The sequence below is a fragment of the Rhinopithecus bieti genome, unplaced genomic scaffold (assembly GCF_001698545.2).
Source record: "Rhinopithecus bieti isolate Rb0 unplaced genomic scaffold, ASM169854v2 scaffold_2435, whole genome shotgun sequence".
In the NCBI taxonomy this organism is placed as follows: Eukaryota; Metazoa; Chordata; class Mammalia; order Primates; family Cercopithecidae; genus Rhinopithecus; species Rhinopithecus bieti.
The window spans coordinates 169698-186986 of NW_016803909.1; the positions used below are offsets into that span (position 1 = coordinate 169698).

The 17289-nt window shown below is 42.5% G+C and overlaps 1 protein-coding gene and 1 pseudogene across 7 annotated transcripts in view; both read left to right on the forward strand.

The window, feature by feature from the left end:
- PRORP (protein only RNase P catalytic subunit) overlaps nucleotides 1-17289 on the forward strand; it is a 159122-nt gene that overhangs the window by 139426 nt on the left and 2407 nt on the right. For all 7 annotated transcript variants that reach the window (XM_017858707.1, XM_017858726.1, XM_017858699.1 and 4 more), the window contains 2 exons: nucleotides 11333-11481; nucleotides 15297-15492. In XM_017858707.1, the coding sequence (XP_017714196.1) occupies nucleotides 11333-11481; nucleotides 15297-15492 (345 nt within the window). The remainder of the gene's footprint in view (nucleotides 1-11332; nucleotides 11482-15296; nucleotides 15493-17289) is intronic.
- Nucleotides 6453-7031, forward strand: LOC108519606 (60S ribosomal protein L9 pseudogene; annotated as a pseudogene).

The following is a 17289-nucleotide window of genomic DNA, read 5'->3' on the forward strand; positions in this document are numbered from 1 at the left end:
GCCTCCTGGGTTCATGCCATTCTCCTGCCTCAGCCTCCCAAGTAGCTGGGACTACAGGCACCCACCACCACGCCTGGCTAATTTTTTGTATTTTTAGTAGAGACAGGGTTTCACCGTGTTAGCCAGAATGGTCTCGATCTCATGACCTTGTGATCCACCCACCTCGGCCTCCCAAAGTGTTGGGATTACAGGCGTGAGCCACCGCCCCCGGCCCCTTTGCTTATCTTTTAAAGTGTTCTTATATTTAGAAATGCATTCCAACATATTTACAGATGAAATGATATGTCTGGGATTTGTTTCAAAATAATCTGACAGAAGGAAGTGAATGGGTATATAGTTGAAATTAGATTGGCTGTGAGCTGATAATTATTGCAGCTGAGTGATGTGTACATGGCAGTTCATTATGCTATTCTGCCTGTTGTTGTTTATATTTAAAATTTTTATGATAAAATCCTTTTCTGTTTGTTTTTTGAGACTAAGTCTCGCTCTGTCGCCCAGGCTAGAGTAGTGGCACCATCTCAGCTCACTGCAACCTCCTCCTCCCAGGTTCAAGCAATTCTCCTGCCTCAGCCTCCCAAGTAACTGGGACTACAGGTGCTTGCCACCATACTCAGCTAAGTTTTTTGTATTTTTAGTAGGGACTGGGTTCCACCATGTTGGCCAGGCTGGTCTCAAACTCCTGACCTCAAGTGATTTGCCTGCCTTGGCCTCCTGTCCCGACCTGCAGGACAGTCGAACAGACCCTGGAAGGGGGAGTGGGAATGGAGGAGACAAGAAAACACGAGAAATGGAGACAAGACAAATAGCCTGATCAAGTCTCGTTTAATGGCGGCGGTGCAATGCCTTATATAGGCTGGCAGGGAAGAGGAAGGGCTCAGAGCAGGCGGGGAGGAGAATAATGAGAGACGTCACCAGGCGCATGCTCGGTAGACTTAGTCTTTCCCGGGCATGGGAGGTTATCTAAGCGCGGGCGGGAAAAGTTCACGCGCGCGGGTAAAGTTGATGATGAAGAACCAGGAAGTGTGCCATCTTGTCTCCACAATGCGGAGCTTAAGCAACAGAGGCCGTGGCAATTTCCGGGCCTCACGGCTCCGGACAGCCTCCCAAAGTGCTGGCATTACAGGCGTCAGCCACCATGTCTGGACTGATAAAATCTTTTATTGTTGTAAAATATATTTAATATAAAATTTACCATTTTAACCGTTTTTCAGTATACAGTTCAGTGGCATTAACTACTTCATGTTGTTGTGCAACTATTGCCACCATTCATCTCCAGACTTTTGTCATCTTCCCAAACTGAAACTCTGTATCCCTTAAACAATAGCTCCTCATCCCCCTCTCCCTGCTGCCCTGACAACCACCATTCTGTGCTCTGTTTATGAATTTGACTACTTTAGGTAACTTACGTAAGTGGAATCATTTGGTATTTGTCCTTTAGTGTCTGGCTTTTTTCACTTACTTTTCAAGTTCGTCGATGTTGTAGCATGTATTAGAATTTCATTCCCATTTAAGGCTGAATAATAATCTATTATATGTATATACCACATTTTATCAATCCATTCATCTTTCAGAAATTGACATTTGGGTTGCTTCCAAAACAGTTTTTAAGTTCTTTCCTGGAGGTATCCCATAATGAAAGTTCTTATAAATGAGGTATATTGATGATAGTTATCTTGCTGAGGAACAGACATAGAATGTTTAATTTCTGAAGACATCAGATTCCAACGGCTTTAGAGTTTCTGAACAGCTACAATCCATACAACCTCAGGAAGTGCCATAGACTGCAGAGGAGGAGGTAAAAAGGTATAAGCACAGGGAAAGGAAGTTAACATTTGCTGTTTAGGATTACTCAGCAAAGCTCTTGCTCTCATTGGCCTCTCTTACCTCCCAGACAGATTTTCTGTTTCCGGAGCATCCCTACTCAGTTATTTCTAACCCATGTAGCCCTGCCAACTATATTTTTCCCCTAAGCTCAGGAACTACTTTTCATCAGTTTTATGCCAAAAGTTAATGTGTCACATATGAGTTAAAAAAAAAAAAAGGCCGGGCGCGGTGGCTCAAGCCTGTAATCCCAGCACTTTGGGAGGCCGAGACGGGCGGATCACGAGGTCAGGAGATCGAGACCATCCTGACTAACACGGTGAAACCCCGTCTCTACTAAAAAATACAAAAAACTAGCCGGGCGAGGTGGCGGGCGCCTGTGGTCCCAGCTACTCGGGAGGCTGAGGCAGGAGAATGGCGTAAACCCGGGAGGCGGAGCTTGCAGTGAGCTGAGATCCGGCCACTGCACTCCAGCCTGGGCGACAGAGCGAGACTCCTTCTCAAAAATAAAAAAAAAAGCAACTCATCTCCTCCTACTGGAGATAAGCCAAATTAGGGTAGAAGCCAAAACAGAAAAAGTTTAAACCAAATATGAATCTAAAACGTGTTTTTGTTTGTTTGTTTGTTTGAGACAGGGTCTCACCATGTTGCTAAGGCTGGTCTCGAACTCCTGGGTTCAAGACATCCTCCCATCTCGGCCTCTCAAAGCACTGGGATTACAGGCGTGAGCCACCGCACCTGGCAAAATATGTTTTTATTCTTCTGGGTTTTAGAGAATTATCCTTAATCATCTTGAGGAAAAACGATAGACAGAAAATTAAAATTTAACCCCGATAGTAATCAGAATAAAGAAAATACAGTGGCAAAAGGAGACCATATTTCAAGGAAAAATGATTTTGTGAAAAGGAAAAGTGAAATAGTAGGAAACCCCAAATCAGAAGAGAGAAAAAAGAGTTTTAAGATGATAAATTTGACTTGAGTAAGCCTCCATCTTCCCATTCCAGAGGTCTGGGCCAAGTGTACTCCTTATCAGTAAGGGAAGGTATCACTAAGGAGGACCAGTGATGTCTTGTGTGGGATAGGGCAAGCAGGGGATGGGGGCGGGGCAGAGTGATACCTTATTTTAGGTTAAGCTTGAGGTATTGGTTACTCAGGAGGTATTAGTTCTGGGATCAGTTTGGAATGTTAGATATGCTCTAGAGTGAATCGTGTATTGTTTATTTTGTTCTGCTATGTGGTCCAGACTCCAGAATTTATCCTTCCACTTTTATCACACAGTTATGATTACCATAGCTGAATAAGAAGGACTAAAAATGACGTAAACTGATTTTTCTACTTCATTCTTTCTTTTCAAAATTGTTTGAGCTATTCTACTTCCTTTGTCTTTACTAGCTAATAGCCTTCCAATTCATGAACCTGGACGGTGGTGTTGAGTTCTTCTATATGCTTGCTGATTTTCTGTCTAGTTGTTCTCTCAATTGTTGAGAGAGGAGTGTTGAGGTCTCCAACTGTAGTTGTAGATTTGGCTATTTCTCCTTTTGGTTCTGTCAGCTTTTGCTTTCACATATTTTGCAGCTCTGTTGTTTGGTACACACATTTAAGATTGCTATGTTTTCTTAGATTGACACTCTTATCATTGTATAACATCTTTTGTGTCTCTGGTAATTTTTTCTGCGCTGAAGTATATTTTATTTAATATTAATGTAGCCACTCCAGCTTTCCTTTCATTGTTTGCATGCTATATAACTTTTTCCATCCTTCTACTTTCCACCAGTCTATATGTTTATATTTGAGGTTTTTTCAAGATAGCATATAGTTGGGTCATGTTTTTTAATCCACTCTGCCAGCCTCTATCTTTTAATTGGTATATGTAGACTTTTTATAGCTCATACTGTTATTGATATGTTAGGGCTTATACTTGCCATTTATTTTTGTTTTCTGTGTTTTGTCTCTTTTACTTTTCCTCCCTTCCTATGGACTACTGAACTTTTTTAGAATTCCATTTTTATTTCTCTATAATGACTTTTAAAAATCTACAGTGTTTTTTTCTGGGTGCTATAATTCTAGCACTTTGGGAGGCTGAGGCAGGTGAATCATTTGAGGTCAGGAGTTCAGAACCAGCCTGGCCAACATGGTGAAAATCGGTCTTTACTAAAAATACAAAAAAAAAATTAGCCAGGCATGCTGCCATGCTCCTGTAATCCCAGCTACTCGGGAGGTTGAGGCAGGAAAATTGCTTGAACCCGGGAGGCGGAAGTTGCAGTGAGCTGAGATCATACTACTGCACTGCAGCCTGGGGGACAGTGAGATTCTGTCTCAAAAAATAAATAAAATAAAATAAAATCTGTAGTGTTTTGAGTGTATCTTTTGTATAGCATTTTAGTGGTCACTGTAGGTGTTTGGGGGGTTTTTCATTTTTTCTGTGTGTGTTTTTTTTTTTATTTTGGTGGGGGTTTTTTCAGATAGGGTCTCACTCTGTTGCACAGGCTGGAGTGCAGTGGCGCTCTCATAGCTCATTGCAGCATTGATCTGTTGGGCCCAAAGGATCCTCTCACTTCAGCCTCCAGAGTAGCTGGGACCACAGGCACATACCACCATGCCCAACTAATTTTTTTCATTTTTGGTAGAGAAAAAATCTTGCTTTGTTTCCCAGGCTGGTCTCAAACTCCTGAACTCAAGCTGAGGCAGAAATTAAAGAAAGAAAGAAAAAATAAAATTTAAAAAAAGAGAAATAAGGTTTTGTATATTAGGCTGACTTGTCCCAGAGGCAGCAACAGGCACAGTCCAGACCCAAGAAAAGTCTTGATAATACTATCTAATGTGCCCTGAAGACTCTCCCAGTACTCCCTCAACGTAAGGAAGAGAAAAACGAATTTTTCTTTATCTTATAGTGTGAGTTTATAGATTCCTATTCTCTGTAACTAGTATTCTGCTTTACCTTCAAGTATTCTGCTTTACCTAAACAGTACAGTGAAAGTACAGTACAGTGAAAGTCATGAGCCATCTGAGCAGGCCTAAGCTACAGCCACCTCGGTGCCATAGTGAATGTCATAGAATAAGCTAGTGGCTTGCCTAGCAAGGCACTAAGGCAAACCTAGATAACAGCCATCTAGCTTACATAGCAACAGTCATGTGTAATCCTGAGTTATACACCTATCACAGTTTGATTAACTGTCTTTGTTCTGCCTCTGTATTCTTGCTTTCACACCACCATAAGTTTGTTTCAGGCTAGCCCACCCCCTTTTTGAAGGGTATGTAAAAGTCAAGTGCTGTCTTTGTTCTCAGCCCAGTTTTTTAGATGTTAAGTCTGCTAGGTCTGAGTGCACTCAATAAAGATCATCCTGCTTTACCCCGAAGTGTCTGTAGTCCTCCTGATTCCTACAACAAAGCAATCCACCCAACTTGGCCTCCCAAAGTGCTGGGATTACAGGTATGAACTACCACACCCAGCCAACTCTACTTGTTTTATACATACACAGACACACACACATACACAGCATCATAGTCTACTGATGTTATTTTTTTTTTTTTTACCAAGTTTTCTGAGTAAGACTGCCTCTTTCCTGTCTTTTGGCTAAAGAGAACAAGCCTTTGTTGGGTTTTCTTTGTCTGCACACATTGGCATTTCTAGGTTGACAGCTTCTTCAACTCCAATTCTGAGATATATGTGGCAAAAAGAAAACCCAGGGAACTCACAACCATGTCAGTCCTTGTGTGCTGAGGTCTCCAGCCAGTTTGCCATTTTTCCCTCTACCTTTCCAAGTCTTCTTATGTTCATTTTATATATAATGTCCAAGGTTTTGAGTTTCACTTAGTGGGAGACATAGGGAGAAGTACATCTACTCACTCCATTTTCCCTCCTGGTTTCACTTTTGATCTAACGTAGAATCTTAAGTTGAATTTTTTGTATTTTTTTTAAAAACTATTCCAAGTATACCTATGACACTGACTCAGCCCACTGGATCCAGCCTTGTAATTTACCCCAGAAGAAGTGGGTTCATGGCTGGACTCTCATGGAGTTTCAGGCCGGGGCTTTTATGCTGCACACTCATCTTTTTCCCTGTGTCTTTCATTTATTCTCCTTGTTTTCATTGTTTTCAGAGAGCTGCTTCTAGTAGAGACTTCTCAGCCACAAGATGGTTCCCCAGAGTAGTTCAAGATAGGCTTTTCTGCTCTTCCTTGGCCCATCTTTAATGTACTATTAGTAAACTCAAGACCATTTATCTAAACCAGGATACAGCTATGAAGACACAACAGTATTTATCTTTAAGCCATGTTTTCCCAGTTGCCTGGAAACTTAAGCAATCAGTATCAGAAACAGTTTTTGTTTGAATTTTTTTATAATTGTATTATTATTATTATTATTTAGAGACGGGGTCTTGTTGTGTTGCCCAGGCTGGTCTCGAACTCCTGGCCTCAAGCAGTCTTCCTGCCTCAGCCTCCCAAAGTGCTGGGATTACAGGCCTGAGCCACCAGACCCAGCCTATGTCTTTTGAGCTATTTGAATCCATGAATCAAAGTTTACTAGTATAGATGTTTGCTCTTTTATTACTAACCCAACTTTTAAAATAGCTTATAAGATTATGTTTAAACATACATAGAATAGCTTTCTTTGCCATGTCTACTGAGGAATGAAGACCATTCTCAGCAATCAGACTGTCCACATTCCAGAAAATGGTGACATTACTGTAAAGGGACACACAGTTATTGTGAAAGGCCCCAGAGGAACCCTGCAGAGGGACTTCAATCACATCAGTGTAGATTCAATCTTCTTGGAAAGAAAAAAAAGAGGCTCCAGGTTGACAAATGGTGGGGAAACAGAAAGGAACTGGCTGCCGTTCAGACTATTTGTAGTCATGTACAGAACATGATCAAGGGTGTTAACACTGGGCTTCCATTACAAGATGAGGTCTGTGTATGCTTACTTCCCCATCAATGTCATTATCCAGGAGAATGGATCTCTTGTTGAAATCTGAAATTTCCTGGGTGAAAAATATATCCTCAGGGTTCGGGTGAGACCAGATGTTGCTTGTTCAGTATCTCAAGCCCAGAAAGATGAATTAATCCTTGAAGGTAATGACATTGAGCTTGTTTCCAATTTAGAGGCTTTGATTCAGCAAGCCACAGCAGTTAAAAACAAGGATATCAGGAAATTTTTGGATGGTATCTATGTCTCTGAAAAAGGAACCGTTCAGCCGGCTGATGAATAAGATCTAAGAGTAGTCCAGCTTCTGAAATAAGATGCCGGATGATTCCTGAGACCTATTTGTGATATTTAAATGATGCAAAAGACCTATTGATTTGGAAAGAAAAATAAAATAAAATAAAAGTAAAAACTAAATAGAACAGAAAGAGTGGTAAATAGACATTAACAGTCTTTGGGTAGTGAGCTGTGAGTCATTTGTTCTTTCATTTTTCAAGTTTTCAAATATGAGCTACTTTATGATGGATGAAAATGGATATTGGGCATATTCTTCAGCTAATCAGAAAATAATTATTAATGAAAAAATATATTTATGACCCATCCAATATGTGTAGAGCCAGCATATATGTTTTCTTTGTCTTGATAGTTACATAAGAAAATATTGGAGGCTGGGCACGGTGGCTCACGCCTGTAATCCCAGCACTTTGGTAGGCCGAGGTGGGTGGATCACCTGAGGTCAGGAGTTTGAGACCAGCCTGGCCAACATGGTGAAACTCCGTCTCTACTAAAAATACAAAAATTAGCTGGGTATGGTGGTGGGTGCCTGTAATCCAAGGTACTCAGGAGGCTGAGGCAGGAGAATTGCTTGAACCCAGGAGGCGGAGGTTGCAATGAGCTGAGATTGTGCTACTGCACTCCAGCCTGAGTGAGAGAGCAAGACTCTGTCTCAAAATAATATTAATAATATTGGGTACTCCGTTACTAAAGGCAGGGACTATGGCTTAAATTTCCGTAGCTGTGATACCTACCATATGCCTTACACATAGAGAAGTCTAGGAAATAACTGCCTGAGCACAGAAACCATTATTCCTAGCTTTGAAGGAAAGAACTATATTTTACTAGTTGTAAATCTCTGGGTTTGGTGTCCTCAAGGTTGAGTGTTTCAAGGTTGAGTGTTTCAAGGTTGAGTGTTTCAAGTGTTTCAAGGTTAAGCTAACACTCAAGCAGGTTTAGCTCAACCTGCAAGTTGAGCTAAACTTGAATCTGAAGTGGGCAAGTTGGGCAAGTTTAGCTCAACTTGCAGGTTGAGCTAAACTTGAATCTGAAGTGGGCAAGTTGTGTCCGTTCTTTTATTTTTAAGAGATGGTGTCTCACTCTGTTGCCCAGGAGTGCAGTGGTACATTTGTAGCTCACTGTAGCCTTGAACTCCTCAAGCAATCCTCCTGCCTCAGCCTCTCATGTAGCCAGTACCACAGGTGCATGCCACCATGCCTGGCTAATTTTTATTTTATTTATTTATTTATTCATTCATTCATTCATTTTTTGAGATGGAGTCTTGCTCTGTCGCCCAGGCTGGAGTGCAGTGGTGCGATCTCAGCTCACGGCAACCTCCACCTCGCGGGTTCAAGCAATTCTCCTGCCTCAGCCTCCGCAGTAGCTGGGATTACAGACGCGCACCACCATACCCAGCTAATTTTTGTATTTTTAGTAGAGATGGAGCCGTGTTGGCCAGGCTGGTCTTAAACTCCTGACCTCAAATGATCCGCCTGCCTCGGCCTCCCAAAATGCTGGGATTACAGGTGAGAGCCACGGTGCCTGGCCTAATTTTTTTTTTAAATAGAGACGAGGTCTTGCTGTGTTGACTAGGCTGGTCTAAAACTTCTTACCTCAAGCAGTCCCCCAGTCTCATCCTCCCACAGTGCTGAGATTACAGATGTGAGCCACCATACCCAGCCCATTCTATGTCTTAATTATAGAACTAATAATTAGGGATAAAAAAGCCAACTACTCCTTACTGAAATAAGATTAGCAATGGAGTGGACAAAAATTCAGTATCGGTCCAAAGCAATAAACAGTAATATTTTTAAAATTCAGCTGGCCAGGCACAGTGGCTCACGCCTGTAATCTCAACACTTTGGGAGGCCAAGGCAGGTGGATCACGAGGTCAGGAGTTCCAGATCAGCCTGGCCAATATGGTGAAACCCCGTCTCTACTAAAAATACAAAAATTAGCCAGGCATGATGGCGCATGCCTGTAGTCCCAGCTACTCTGGAAGCTGAGGCAGAAGAACCCAGGAGGCGGAGGTTGCAGTGAACTGAGATTGCGCCACTGCACTCCAGCCTGGGCGACAGAGCGAGACTTCGTCTCAAGATTAAAAAATAAAAAAATAAAAAATAAAAAAATTCAGCCCTTGCTAATACATTATTAGATCATCAGAGTCTACATGTATATTGGATATAACAGGTACTAATGTAATATTTGATAGCTGATTAAATAAATGAATTAATTTTATTTATTATAAGACTTTAAATAATGTCCTGAAAATCTACAGAGGAGTAACTTATGATTAAAGAGAAGCTAGACTAAAATAAATACCTTTTCCAACCAAGACCCAAGAAAATTAAGGATTTCTGTAAGACCTTTCAACTTGTGGTTTTTGTGGGCCCAGCAATTCTTATAAAGATCTTTTATATTTCTGATATATGATTATATAATACAAGTTATAGTTTTTTCAGCTTTTGTTTTACTTAGTAATATCCATTTATAGCTTAGTTTAATAGGTGGTACATACAAGTAATTTATGTACTTTTCCTTATGAAAAATTGAGTATAGGCAAGCTCACCAAAGTACTAGATTTCTAAAAACCCAAGTCTAGACCTTTGAGGAGTTCATGTGCACACGATGAAGTAGAGGCCGATGGGAAGTGGAGAGAATGGGGATAAAGTAACTGACTGGAAAGTAGGCTACAGGGTAGAAATCGACAGATCTTTTGTAGAAAAGGGAATTTCAATGAAAGGAGGCAGTATTAACAATCAAGTCATAACATAGAAAAGTCACTGTCTAGTCTAATCATTTACAAACTTAAAAAGAAGTAGAAGCCTTTATTCAAATCAAAACTTATGCAGAATACCAATGTGATAAATATGTAAAGGTTGAGCTGTTTGGGTTGAAACAAGGTTTGAAATGTATAGGAAACGAAATCCTAGGAAACAAAATCCCATCCCTCTTGAGCCTCTCTATCTCTATCCTAGTGGGCCCTAAAGAGCACAGTTTAAAACAACTGAGGCCTGGCGCGGTGGCTCAAGCCTGTAATCCCAGCACTTTGGGAGGCCGAGACGGGTGGATCACGAGGTCAGGAGATCGAGACCATCCTGGCTAACACAGTGAAACCCCGTCTCTACTAAAAAATACAAAAAAACTAGCCGGGCGTGGTGGCGGGCGCCTGTAGTCCCAGCTACTCGGGAGGCTGAGGCAGGAGAATGGTGTAAACCCAGGAGGCGGAGCTTGCAGTGAGCTGAGATCCAGCCACTGCACTCCAGCCTGGGCGACAGAGCGAGACTCCGTCTCAAAAAAAAAAAAAAAAACGGAACTAGGCTGGGTGCAGTGGCTCACACCTGTAATCCCAGTGCTTTGGGAGGCCAATGCAAGAGAATTTATTGAGGCCAGAAGTTCAAGACCAGCCTGGGCAGCATAGTGAGATCCCATCTGTACCAAAAAAAATTAGGCTGATCAGGCTGGGCATGGTGGCTCACGCCTGTAATCCCATCTCTTTGGGAGGCTCAGGCGGGTGGGTCACCTGAGGTCAGGAGTTCGAGACCAGCCTCACCAACATGGTGAAACCCCGTCTCTACTAAAAATACAAAATTAGCTGGCCATGGTGATGCATGCCTGTAATCCCAGCTACTTGGGAGGCTGAGGCAGGAAAATCGCTTGAACCCAGGAGGCAGAGGTTGCAGTGAGCTGAGATCATGCCATTGTACTCCAGCCTGGGCAACAAGAGCAAAACTCTGTGTCTCAGAGAAAAAAAAAAAAGCCAGACGTGGTGGCTCACATCTGTGGTCCCAACTACTCAGGAGGCTGAAGTGGGAAGATTGCTTGAGCCCAGGAATTCAAGGCTGCAATGAGCTGTGATTGCACCTGCGCACTTCAGTCTGGACAACAGAGTGAGACCCTGTCACACACACTTACAAAAAAGAAAAACCTCTCTGCAATGTAGCCTGACCAATAGGCAGATGTTAGACATTAATGTGTAATAGGGAAGCATTTTCCTCAGGCTTTCAAAGATGGGAAATTATTATGGATTGTTTTCTTACCCCTTACCAGAAAAGAGTGCTTCACCATTGAGGTGGCCTGCTGGAAAAAATCACTCCACTAATTCGAGAGTCTTCGCTTGACCTTTTGGGGTTCTGGCTTTGTGTTTTTTAGCTCTTGAATGTCTTCTCTCAACTAGCCAAACAGAATCTGCGACTACTGGTCCTAGGCCGGAAGCACATGTTCACCATTGAGGTGGCCTGCTGGAAAAAAATCACTCCACTAATTTGAGAGTCTTCCCTTGACCTTTTGGGGTTCTGGCTTTGTGTTTTTTAGCTCTTGAATGTCATCTCTCAACTAGCCAAACAGAATCTGCGACTGCTGGTCCTAGGCCGGAAGCACATGTTAAAACAGAGTTTCCGGTGGAGAAAGGATGAGATGGCAGAGGTGCAAAAGCAAGCCAGCTGTTTTTTCGCTGATAACATGTAAGTGTTGGAGGTAACAGGTGAATTATACAGTGCTCCAGACATCTGCTTATTAGTTACCTACTTTAAAACCTATTTTTAAAATGCATGTGTATATGTATACTCACCCTCATTAAAAAGAAAAAAAAGATTTGAGACAACTTACAAAACTACTTTCTTCTAAAAAAAAGAAAAACTACAGTTTCTATGGCAGGATAAACTTAAACCGATGAGGAAATCAGGATAAAGGAGAAGTGGGGAGAAGATAAGTCAGGAGTGAGATTAGTACACCGAATACATGCCATAAGATCCTAAGTAGATCATTTAGCAAATACTTGACCAACAGGAACACTTTCTATGTTCTTGGAGAAAGAGCAGTGCCCTCTTAGAATTTACAATAAACAGATAAACAAATAAACAGGTAATGTCATTCCAGGCAGTGATTAGTACTATGGGGACAATAAAGCAAGGTAGATAGAGTTTAGGTAAGGGATAGTTCAGAGGGTTGTGAATGGGGGGTCAAGAACAGCCTTTCTGAGGGGGCAAATTCGATGAGGAGTGAGTTATTTGAGAAAGGGGGAGAGGTGGTGGGAAGAACATCCCAAAAAACATGAAATATTTTAAAAGCCCTGAGGCAGGCCGGGCTCACGCCTGTAATCCCAACACTTTGGGAGGCCAAGGCAGGCGGATCATGAGGTTGGGAGATGGAGATCATCCCGGCTAACACGGTGAAACCCCATCTCTACTAAAAATACAAAACATTAACCGGGCGTGGTGGCGGGTGCCTGTAGTCCCAGATACTGAGGAGGCTGAGACAGGAGAATGGCATAGACCCGGGAGGCGGAGCTTGCAGTGAGCCGAGATCGCGCCACTGCACTCCAGCCTGGGAGACAGTGCGAGACTCCATCTCAAAAAAAAAAGAGCCCTGAGGCAGGCATAAGCTTGGCATGTGTTTGAGGAAAGCAAGAAGGCCAGTTGGGCTATAATAGCAAGAGGGAAAGTAGTAAGTTCTGAGATTAGAGAGAAGGCAGAGACCCCAATACAGAGGACCTTACGGATCCTGATAGATAAGCAGGAGGCCTAGATTTTATGCTAAATGTAAGGAGAAAATTGCTATTGAGCTGCAGCTTCCCAGGAAGCCAAAGGAACATGGTAAACATGGTCAGTAACAAAACCTACAGTAAGCCAGCCACGGTGGCTCATGCCTATAATCACAGCACTTTGGGAAGCCAAGGCAGGCAGATCACTCAAGATCAGGAGTTTGAGACCAGCCTGGCCAACATAGCAAACCCCATCTCTACTAAAAATACAATTAGGGCCGGGCGCGGTGGCTCAAGCCTGTAATCCCAGCACTTTGGGAGGCCGAGACGGGCGGATCACGAGGTCAGGAGATCGAGACCATCCTGGCGAACACGGTGAAACCCCGTCTCTACTAAAAAAATACAAAACTAGCCGGGCGAGGTGGCGGGCGCCTGTAGTCCCAGCTACTGGGGAGGCTGAGGCAGGAGAATGGCATAAACCTGGGAGACGGAGTTTGCAGTGAGCCGAGATCACGCCACTGCACTCCAGCCTGGGCGACAGAGCGAGACTCTGTCTCAAAAAAAAAAAAAAGAAAAAATACAATTAGCCAGGTGTGGTGGCACACGCATGTAGTTCCAGCCACTCGGGAGGCTGAGACAGTAGAATCACTTGAACCTGGAAAGCAGAGGTTGCAGTGAGCTGAGATCGTACCACTGCACTCCAGCTTGGGTTACAGAGTGAGACAGTCACCAAAAAAAAAAAAAAAAAAAAACAACCAACCTACGGTAGCTATAAAGTAAGAAAAAAATAGCTAATTAGGAGGACTACAGATCCGCAACAGCACGTGTGAACTCAGTGCACTCTTGTGCATTGAGGTTTTCATATTGTTTATGCTAACAAAACTTTATTTCCAACTTCACTTAGATAATGAATGTATATGCCTCAGCCCCAAATCTAGATTTCAGAGTCTGAATGTGATGACTTCAAGATTTGTCAGTATTCTCCAAATCATTTATTTTATTTTATTGAGACGGAGTCTCGCTCTGTCACCCAGGCTGGAGTAGTACAGTGGCATAATCTTGACTCACTGCAACCTCTGCCACCCGGGTTCAAGCAATTCTCCTGCCTCAGCCTCCCAAGTACCTGGGATTACAGGCACCCGCCACCATGCCCAGCTAATTTTTATATTTTTAGTAGAGACGGAGTTTCACCATGTTGGCCAGGCTGCTCTCGAACTCCTGACCTCGTGATCCACCTGCCTCAGCCTCCCAAAGTGCTAGGATTACAGGCATGAGCCACCTCGCCTGGCCCCCAAATCATTTATTATTTAAAAAGTGCAATGGTTCTCAATGCATAAAGCAAGGGAGAAGCAAACCTCTCATCCAGTTCCCAAACCACATCCCTTCTTTTTTTAGCTGGAAGATGGTGCTTCCATTTCTCCAAGAGCAGAAGACCTAATGGCAACATGGGGTAGACAGTAAGATTGCAGGCTTGGGAATTAGTTTACCCAGGTTGAGATCATGGCCCTGCCACTCCCTGTTTGGGAAAAGTGTTTCCTTTCTCTCTGTCTTCCTTATCTCCTGTGTAACCTTTATGGGGTTGTTTTAAGGATTAAATAAGATAATACTTGTAAATAACTCATGTAAAACTCTTGGCACAGCACCAAGTACATGGAAAACATTTATGTTAGTTGCTGTCATGATCATTATTGTTTTCCTTATATGGAAGAATTACATAAATTTGAAGCGTTATGACCAAGAAACCTGTTGGAAAGTGGTCTCACTGCTTGGTTTGGGGTCTGTATTTGTTGCACCAGCTGAAGTTCCAAACTCAATTGTAACGATCAATTCACTGACCTTCTGTGGCTTTGGATTTGAATATTTAAATGTTTATCACTAAATCTGTTTTCCACTAATGTACTAAAGAAGCTTTTCAAACATACACTAGAGAGAATAGTATAGTGAATAGCGAGTCCCCATGTAACTGTCACCCAGCTCCAACAATTACCATCATTTTGCTAATTTTGTTCTCTAAACCACACACTTTTTTTCTTTTTCTTTTTTTCCTGGAGAGTTATAAGGCACATTTCATCATTTTATCATTTCACTTGAAATACTTCAGGATAAAGAAAACTTTAAATGGTCCTATTTAGGGTCATTTGAATCAAGGCATAGGGCATATCACAAGTTGCAGTCTGAATCTCCTAAAGCAAGGTCGTTACTGCCATTTTTACAGCACATTTATTAAAATGATAAGTGCTAAGGTTGATGGTCTGTTGGAGGCTTTGAGTCACTGGCTCTTACCAAAGAAGATGTTTTGGGGTGCTGATCCAGGTGACTGTCTAGAAGCTGCTCTGAAATACCAGTTCAGCTTCAGGGGCAGCCAGTTATTTGGTGGCTTGCAAGAAAGTCTCATCCTGCCCTAGTAGTATTTTGGGTGTTTCTTGAATTTGGGTGAAGAGAGAGGGAAAAGGTGTGCTCTGTGATAGATAAGGCAAATAGGAAAAATGCCCAAAGAGAAGCAACTTTTAAGTGTGAGGAGAGCACTGTTAGAATTCATTGGTCTAGTGGATGAGTCCAGTAAGCTGTGAGAATCCCAGGCACAGCATTCCATTCCCCTCAGCTTTCCGTCTGTGTTCTAGATGGTATTGCTTACCAGCTAAGGACTTTCAGGTAGTTCTTAAGTATTACTAGGATCATGCTGGTCAAGAATTCAGAGGCACCTCCAAGGAAAGTAAGTAAAAAGTGTAGCGAAAAAACGCTGTCTTCTGCCTCTTCAGCTGTGCTTGATTGTGTTCTTTCTTATGCCTGGTTCAGCTCAAAGGATGATCCATTCCTTCTGTATGCCACACTGCACTCCGGGAATCACTGCAGGTTTATCACAAAAGACCTGATGCGGGACCACAAGGCCTGTCTGCCTGATCCCAAAACCCAACGCTTGTTTTTTAAGTGGCAGCAGGGACATCAGCTGGCAATTATAAATGGGTTTCCAGGATCAAAACTGACCTTTCAGGTAATGGTATCTGTTCTCTATGTAATATTAACAGAGTCAAGTATACAGTAAGAATGTGGCATAGAAAAAGAGTGTCACAACTAACAAGGTTCTAAATGCTTTATTTTTCTCAGTTTTAGGTTAGTATTTGTTACTAGCCAGTTCCTAGAAAGAGTTTGCTAAAAGTTTTCATAAGCCAACCTCAAATTAATTAAAACATTTAGGGGCCGGGCACGGTGGCTCACACCTGTAATCCCAGCACTTTGGGAGGCCGAGGTAGGCAAATCACGAGGTCAGGAGATCGAGACCATCCTGGCTAACATGGTGAAACCCCGTCTCTACCAAAAATACAAAAAAAAAAAAAATTAGCCAGGTGTGTTGGCGTGTGCCTGTAATCCCAGCTACTCAGGAGGCTGAGGCAGGAGAATGGTGTGAACCCTGGAGGCAGAGCTTGCAGTGAGCTGCGATCACGCCACTGCACTCCAGCCTGGGTGACAGAGCAAGACGCCGTCTCAAAAACAAAAACCAAAAAACATTTAGGATATCACCAATTTTGACTTCAATTAATTATGTCATAAATTATGACTTTTTTTTTTTTTTGGAGATGTAGTCTTGCTCTGTCACCCAGGCTGAAGTGCAGTGGCACAATCTCGGCTCACTACAGCCTCTGCCTCCTGGGTTCAAGCGATTCTCCTGCCTCAGCCTCCCGAGTAGCTGGGACTACAGGCACATGCCACCACGCCCAGCTAATTTTCGTATTTTTAGTAGAGACGGGGTTTCACCATGTTGGTCAGGCTGGTCTTGAACTTCTGACCTCATAATCCGCCCACCTTGGCCTCCCAAAGTGCTGGGATTACAGGTGTGAGCCGCCGTACCCTGCCATAAGTTATGACTTCTTATATATGTTTTTATTTTTGTTTATTTGCAATAGCTCAAATTACTTATTTCTTATCGTTTGTTATACTTTTAAGTAATTTGTTTTCTCTGTTTAATTCATTTCTATGACACAGTCTCAATTGAATTCTTTGATTCTAGTTAAGGTATCTATAATATAAGGACACATCTTGTGTGAAAGCAAAGGGAGAGAATCCAAAGTGAGTTATTACAGAAAAGTACACTGGCCCGTGGTACAATAAGGTTCAATGGTCAGAAAATGTTGGCCAGGCGTGATGGCTCACGCAGGTAATCTCAGCACTTTGGGAGGCCAAGGCGGGTGCATCACTTGAGGTCAGGAGTTGAAGACAAGCCTTGCCAACATAGTGAAACCTCATCTCTACTAAAAATACAAAAATTAGCCAGGCGTGGTGGCGTGTGCCTGTAATCCCAGCTACATGGGAGGCTGAGGTACAAGAATTGCTTGAACCCGGGAGGTGAAGGTTTCAGTGAACTGAGATTGTGCCACTGCACTCCAGCCTGGGTGACAGAGCAAGACTCCGTCTCAAAAAAAAAAAAAAACAGAGTTTAGGGGAGTGGGGAGATGTTGGTCAAAGGAGAAAAAATTTCAGTTAGATAAGAGGAATAAGTTCCATGATGACTGTAGTTAATAATTAATAACAATGTATTGTATCCTTGAAAATTGCTAAGAGTAGATTTTAAGTGTTCTCACCACAAAAATTGTAAATATATAAGGTAATGCTCATGTTAATTAGCTCAATTTAGCTATTCTACAATGTATGCATATTTCAGAAACATGCTGTACATGATAAATATGTATAATTGTTATTCGTCAATTTAAAAATAAGTAAGAATGGGCCGGGCGCGGTGGCTCAAGCCTGTAATCCCAGCACTTTGGGAGGCCGAGACGGGCGGATCACAAGG